Source organism: Meleagris gallopavo, chromosome 11, assembly GCF_000146605.3.
Source record: "Meleagris gallopavo isolate NT-WF06-2002-E0010 breed Aviagen turkey brand Nicholas breeding stock chromosome 11, Turkey_5.1, whole genome shotgun sequence".
NCBI classification, from domain to species: domain Eukaryota; kingdom Metazoa; phylum Chordata; class Aves; order Galliformes; family Phasianidae; genus Meleagris; species Meleagris gallopavo.
The window spans coordinates 8,057,760-8,065,809 of record NC_015021.2 but is presented as its reverse complement, the minus strand read 5'-3'; the positions used below and the strand labels follow the sequence as shown (position 1 = coordinate 8,065,809).

Genomic DNA, 8,050 nt, shown 5'->3' with positions numbered 1-8,050 from the left:
GTCTTCCCCCCGCCCCCGCTGCTGAGACATGTGGGAAACACAAAGGGAGCAGAGACCCTCTCAGAGGGAACTGGAATGTTTTCTAACACTGAAGATGATTTACAAAATGGCTAATCATAAAAAACACAAATGTTTTGCTTTAATATCTTGCAGACCAAGAGTCTTTAGACTAATTACACCCTATGCTAATTACAAATCAGCATTATGCGTTTACAATCTTGACATTCAAAGCTAGTTGCTTGTTGCATGGATTTACATGATTATATAAAAGTGCATTTATGCCTCACAAGGCAAGTATGTTTGGGAAAATGTCTGTGGTTAAAAGCACATTCAAGTTTATGCACACAAAATGGATCAATACTCATATACTAACTACCCCACACAGGCCAGAAAGCTTCACTTTGAAACATAATTTAAGAAAAATCTCACATCAGATGCACACAATAGCACTGCTGCATGTTAGCGAACAGCAAAATATGATTCCAAATGCAGTTATCTTAGTATTTACCATTGACAGCTTTATGCTGAAATCCTATAATTTAGCTAGTCACCTAGAAACCAATCCCCTATACAGTGAGGAGGAAGCATACTTTCTGAAACAAAAGACTCTCCAAAATTTTGTAAGAAATGAGCATTTGAATTGTGACTTTATGCAACATTTTCTTGGTCAACTGTAGAATTACCATTCCCTTTTGTCTTCCCTAATATACCCCTTTATATTAGAACTTATGAGAAATTTGACGAATAAAGATAGAAAAAAGGAATTAACTACTTCCACTAAATATCATTATTCTTTTCACCATTGCTTTCACAATTAACACACTGGAACAATTGCAGACCCACCTAAAATATTGAGAGTTTTTATTGTTTGCTTTTAACATAGAGTGAGGAATTCAAAAAGCCATGGATTCTATAGAACTCAAGTTCAGCTTTTTCAAATTGAAAAAGTCCGTAAAACCTGTTAAATATTTTTAAACATTTCATTTTTAGGGTTTAGAAACTTAAAACAAGGAGGAACCTAAGGTCCTTGGTTTCCCAGGTCTGCACCACTGCCAGCAAGGGAAATGCATTAGGCTTCCAGAAGCTTTTAAGAATAAACACTAACAAAATGCTGTGCTAGCATCTCTCAAGGAAAAACATCATATTATGAAAACCATACTTTGTTCTATTAACTCATTTAAATTTCTGTAACTTTTAAGTTCTAAGAACTGAATCTCATTAGTTTTCTTTTCGTTAGTAGATTAAAAAGCTGCCTATCGTGAATCTCCACATCCCTTCCCCCCTGCAGGGATTGATATAATCAAGTCACCTCCAGCACAAAAATGCCTGAACAATGAGATTATTCCACATCTCAGTTTGAAGGATTGTCCTCATGTTTTCCTTATAACTGAAAGGATTCACACCCCTGCTCTCCTTTACCAGGCCCTGAACATACTCAATCCAGGGCCAAGTGCCTCCAAACAGTTGCTGGCTAGTTGTGCTCTGGGCTGGAAAAGCAAAATGTAGCGCTCTACTAGGGTGCTTGAATCTGACTAAGTGAAACTATTCATTTGGCCTCACTCTAGGAGGCTTTTGGAGAGAGGTTGAACAGTTTGGGCATTGTCCCCACGGATGGTGATGACTGTGTCAAATTGAAGCACGACTTCCCAGGAAGCCCCATGTCGGAGTTCATCTCTTACTTTAAGAACAAGAAGAAAATAAATCCTAACATTCAATTTGTGATTAATAAATGTCAGGATCAGCTGGCAATATCAGGTGACTGATAAAATAATGCTTTACAAGAAAAAGAAAAAAAACTTCCTTTAGTAATGCTTTTTCTGCTTTTGCACAGCTGTCTTGAGATAACAATAGTCAATTGAGACCAAATGTGAGGGTCACTGTCAGATGGAGCACTGACAGCTTTGCAACAGAGCTCCAGTGCTGTCAATGTCTGATCCATGGGCTAGCAAAGTGCTTCTGAGTGACACGGAGGCAGCCTGCACAGGTGGCAGATGTCCAGGTACGAGGCTGAGGACCAAAATTTGGAACAAGCTGCAATGCCCCATCCTTGGATTTGTTCAATGCGAAGTTGGATAGGCCTTGGGCAACCTGATCTAGTACTTGATCTAGTAACCCTGCCTGCAGCAGAGGGGCTGGAATTTAATAATCCTTGAAGTCCCTTCCAACCCAAGCCATTCTTTGATGTTATGATTCCACGATGCTAGACCTGTGGTTTGCTTTACATGAGAACTATTTGTCTAGATGGTTTATAGGATCTAGACCCAAAAAAAATGTAAGGTCAAGGACTCATAACAGAAGTCTCTTACAAACTTCCAAAAAGCTCATACTATTGGAAAGCTTTCTGTGACAACACAAGTTCAAATCTGCATCCTGCTAGTCCAGCAGTCTTTACCCTGGTAAGTGAATTAGCTGTTAACTCCCAGGAAACTGATCCTGACACATTTTTCTACCTTTATTTAATATGTGCTGCAGTTTTAAAAAAATAAAACTAGAGGCTTAAATAGCACCTCTCCCTCTGAAGTATCTTAGGGCTAGTCATGCATCAAGAATATATTAGTTCAGCAGATGCCCAAAATGGGATTATTTCAGAATACAGCTCATATGTGCATAAAGAATCCCACAGGCTCTTAGCCTGAACATTTTTTGGTGTTCGGTTCTATGATCACTTTACTGCCATCCAGCAGAACAAAACATGGATGCAAGTCAGGAACAGTATTTATTATTTTCCTATAGAGTTGTATTAAGATTAATTCTTTTTCCTTCCAAGAAATGTGTTTGGTGAGGGGAACAATCCTTTTTAACTTCATTAAAACTCCTGCAGGCAGCTCAGTGCACTAAGTCAGGTGTGGATATTGTAGGCCATATCCAAAATAGATTTATGTTCACATTGCTAAATGCCAATTTATAGCATGTTAAATGAGCAACTTAAAGTACATGCACTTAGATGTAAAAAAACAAAACAAAAAAAAAACAAAAAAACCAACCACAACAACAACAAAACAAAACAAACCTATAAGTTGCTTTACACAGGGCTGCAACTTCTAATACATTTCTTAAAAACTAAAGAAATCAGAAAAGCAGAAAAGTTAAGAAATTAAGTCTCTGCACAGAACTTTAGTGGCTGGCTGAACCAGGCCTCCTGGCAGGGAACTGTCTGCACTTCTGCAAAGATCAACAAGTGTTATTGAGAGAGGTCTTTCATACTTTTCTGTTCATTAGCATTTTTCTCTCTAGAGCAGCTAAGCAAATGCTTGATTGTAAGAAAAGGTTAATTTACAAACAGAAATGCACATTTCATGAAAGCTCTGTTAAAGTGTTTCTAATTTTGGAAATTATATTGTCTCCAATAAATACTGTAAATTCTTTGGGGGGAGGAGAGAAGGGTATAGATTTCTCTGGATGCTGAATGCCCAACTCTGTTGAACTAATTGGCTGGTCATGCATGAAATTAAACTCCACCTGTCAGGGTGACCTTGTAAAGGTCTTGTACAAGCTAATATTTAGCATACATTTCAAGATACTTCATCAGAAAGGACAAAGAATTAGAGAGCTAAAAAGCACTTGGTAAAGGAACATACAGATATTTATTTTTGTAGTTATGTGTTATACCAGCAAAACATATTTTGAACAACCTTCTGTTGAATCTTTAATTTTCACTGATTCCAGAGATAGAAAAGCTATTTAAAAATAGAAGTGTTCTTAAAAAGTTCTCTTAATTAATTTGCTCAGGTTACCATGCAATATTCCATACCCAGATTCCTACATACAAGGAAAAACATGCCTTACTTGAAAGTAATCAAATAATGGAACAGGCTTCCTAGAGTAACATAGGTGATGTCTATGACTCATAACTATGATAGCCACTGATCTAGCAAGAAAACTAAAACATTTCATAAGACAAAGTAACCCAGCTTTATGCGTTATTATGTGCCTGAGAACTAAGGACCAGAAAACCAAGAGAAAAGGCACCTTCCTCAGCTATATTTCAGGAAAGATTTCTGCAAACTGTGCAGGTAGCCATATCCAGGGCCAAGTCAGAAGGGATCTGCAGTGACATACTTTCAGAATGGGCTCTCATCATTTAACTTCTAGTAAAGCAGGATTTTAAGAGAAAACTGAAGAACTGGGTGTGAGAATTGGAGCTGGCTGGATTTCCGGTAAGCAGACAAATATTGACAAAATTGAAAGAGTTTTTCTTATGCAATGGGAAAGATTAGAGAATATTCTCATTAACATCTTACTGGCTTCAACCAGCTCATTACATGGTAAAACATTCTGATAAATAACAATGTTGCTGATGCTCCGTCTTCTGCATAAAACTCATTCTCATGCAATGTATTGTTTATGAAAAAATAACAAAATAGATACTAAAGGCAGCAGCTCGGGTGGGAGGCAAAATCTGTCATGCCACCTCACAAAGAATAATTCATTGCATTTCAATAAATTATGGCCTTGAGACTAATAAAGTACTCATTACATTGCTTAGCCTATATTTATTCTATTTACTTACGAAACTTAGGAAATGCTGAAGGACTGAAAGGCTCCTTTTCTATGTTGTTAACAAACATTGATTTTGTATTTTTAATTTTATAACAATTACATGGTAATTTTATAGGTTTCTAGTGACAAATTAAAGAGAACTTGCTAGCAGAGAACTAATCTGGCATTTGGCTTACAAAGCCTTGGGCTTGAACTAGGGAGCACATTAATTCTAACATCCTAGGCCTATAAAGTTTGTACTATTATTCCTGAATTACCCACAAGCTTTGAATTAGTGCTCAGGGGACCTTCCAGAGGCTCCCAGATCATCAACTGTGCCTAGACTATTCCCAAATGTGCTGATCAATAGAAGCCATAATTGGAAGGTCTTGAATAATTGGAAATTTCAAAGGAGTGCTGCAATTTCTACAGCACACAAGTGGTATAGTAGCACATACATATATTGGGGTCAGGAGGGAGTTTAAAACAATGCTCTAGCTTCAGCTTTCAAAGACTTTTTCTATTCAGAAACATCTTTCTTCACCATCAGTAGCTGGCAATTCCATCCAGAATTAAATGAATAAAGTTACTTGAGAATATGAACATTCAACTTTTGAAAATTCATCTGTGAAGAGTTCTATTTCAGGTATAGAAAACATATACAGGCATAGAAAGAGCAAATATACTATATTACTAAAATACAGTAAGAATAAACATGTAGAGATTACATGTTTCATAAAAGGCTTAGAGCACAGCTGTTAAAAAAAAGCATTCTGATAAGCATCGCCTATCCCTGCTTTCCCAACATTAGGAGATAACTAAGCCTTGAGCTCTGTTCAGATGGCACACGAGATATGCTGTTAGTGTCAAAGAAAGCAAGAGAGATGAATCCCTACTCCCACACTAGTCTGCACCAGTAGCAGAATTGCTATAATGTTTAAAAAAAGAAGTGTTTTTGTGGAAAGCCAAGTCGCTGCTGAGTTGCTGCCTAACTATCAGGACTAACTGTAAAGGTCCCACCACACTGTAATGATGTGCCAATTCACTCTTCTTACATCTCTGCACTACTTCTACCAAAGGGGAAAAAAAAAAAAAAAAGTTGACAGTTGCTTTTCTGGATTTACTGCCTGCTGTAGTTCTGACAGGAATATAATCTCCTGTCCGTCTCACTTTCAAAATGCTTTATTCAGCATCTTTTTGTTGTTGTTGTTAAAGCCTCAATTCTTTCCTGAGTGGATCAGACTGCTGTTTGTCACTTACTTGAGCACAGACCTTCATTTGAAGTGGGGATTAATTGCCAGTGAAAAGCTGCACACTAAGCTGGCTCATTATGTGCTGAAACAACCTGACAGAAGAAAGAAAAATCTTCCTATGGAGTGCTAAGCAGAGGCTGGATCAGGTTTTATGATTTGTCACAGTGATGAATTAATATTTTATTCTGCCCAAAAGGTGCCATCCAAAGCCAGAGTGCTAAAAATTACACAATATACTTGCTGTCCCAAACATGTCCTGTACAAGATGATGTTCCTTTTGCTCTTTCAATTGAAAATCTGTATTAGCAAAAAGAGGAAATTCAGCACACTGACCACTGACCTCTGCCTTGGCTGCACTTGGAACCAAGGCTGGGACAACAGCCCACTGTCAAAAGCACTCTGCAGCATGGGGAGGCACAGCGCTGGGGTGGGAAGGACACTGCAGGGAGCTGTGTCAGGTCACAGATCTTGAATACATACCTTCATGAACACAGGAAAACGGCTGCAAGCATAGTGCAGCACTCTGATTAGTGAGGAAAGTGCTGCAGAACAGTGTGGTGTGAAAGCTCTGCTATGGCTCACACCACAAGAGGCCATAAGGCTCTGATTTATGTTTTGGAACACAGTTTTTACATGAGAATAAATATAAAAAAAAAAGAATATTCACCTCCTACATACAAACAAGAACGCTGTATTGAAATGCTATGCACTAAAGAGCACTAGATTAAAGCTGTTGATAAATAAAGCTTTCCTCAGGAGTCAATGTAGTGAGCAAACTGTGTTGTGACCTACAATACACAGAGGCTATGTGCTAACTGCAGATCTACCACAAATAAATTTGGACTTCATTCTACTGTGATGACAAATGAGTTGTACTCACAATCTCCTCTGAAATATAAGAAAATACTACTCCAGGGTATTAACCTATTTTGCAGTAAGTATATTTCTTTTTTGATCAAGTAAGAGATTACACCATTTATTATACGCAGAAAAGGTATGCCTTGTGAAGCATGTAGTGTCGTTCTAAAACAGAAGGTCCAAGTGTAGTTTGCATTGGGTAGGAAGCACTGATAAAAAACACGCACACCTCAACCAATCACCCTTTACCAACACCAGCCCTGGTGGCTTAAGCATACATAAGCATCTGACTGACAGGGTTTCTTTTGTAACAAAAGGAATGAAAAGGCTCTGTAGTACCAAAGGAAAATGTTGAACTCAGGCAGAAAGGTACATGGAGCATTCACAGAAAGTTCTGTTTGAAGAGATTGTTTCTTCTAGCTTTCAACATGCTCTGTCCTCTCTTCCACACTTGATTCATCCACACTGTGCATGCCTTGCACTTCTGAAATGCAAGTTCATTTAAGCTAGGACATTTTGCATATGACCATAGAAGAAAAACAAACAAACAACAACAACAAAAAAAAAAGCAGTCACCAGTCATGATGCATTCCTCACCACAAAAACAGTTGAATTCTCACAAACCTGGCAAATAACTAGAGAGAGGAAACACAGGAAATAATGGGAGCCCACAGCAAAGAATGACACCCACCTGCCCATATAGACAATCCACTCTCAGGTGCATTATCCTATATCATGTCCTCAGAACACTGAGTCTTTGTCCCTCTGAAACTGCACTTTCAAGTAATGGTTATGACAAGTTTTTTGTTTTTGTTTGTTTTTTAAAAAAAACTCCATTTCTCCAAAGAAGTTTGCAGACAGTCAGTTTTGAAGTCTGCCTTCAAAAGGAAAAATACTCCACAACACTAGCCACCAGCTAAAGGCTTCTTACTTTTTAGAAGTATTTTTAAGAGTCTGAAAATTTATCCTATTAGGACAACTTACCTTTGACAATTATGTGCATAAGAGAGACAAACAGTTTATCAGAAATAAAACTTCTTCGAAAACTCCTTCAGAAATTTAACTATTACTTAAAACAACAACAACAACAACAAACACTCTTGAGCATGTTTATTCACATCAGTCCACCACTCCAACTTTTCTGCCCAATAAACCAGAGTATTAAAAACAGAGGGGAAGAGACCAGGCCTTCTAGAGAGTCAAGTACCCTCAATAAGAGGGAAAAAACAATCTATCATCTTCGAAATTGTTACATGTTATACTCAGTTGCATTTTTTGTTGAACTAGCCTTCTGGAAATGGCATTTCTGTGAGCAGAGAGTGTATCCACAATGAGCAGCTCAAAACACAAAATACTGAACACTCAGCATTTTTGAACATTTAACTGTCCCAAAACACGAAACAGTCAATAATGCCAAGTCAGTGTTGTAGCAAGAAGAGAAACAGGAGCAGGTACAAAAA

At 37.8% G+C, this 8,050-nt stretch overlaps 1 protein-coding gene across 1 annotated transcript in view; it reads right to left on the bottom strand.

Annotated features, from left to right (window-relative positions):
- Window positions 1-1,556: 1,556 nt before the first annotated feature.
- The window catches only part of LOC104912639 (calsyntenin-2-like), a 163,929-nt gene continuing 157,435 nt past the window's right edge, over window positions 1,557-8,050 (bottom strand). Inside the window, exon 6 of the mRNA XM_019618862.2 lies at window positions 1,557-1,678. Coding sequence (XP_019474407.2) covers window positions 1,557-1,678 — 122 coding nt within the window. The remainder of the gene's footprint in view (window positions 1,679-8,050) is intronic.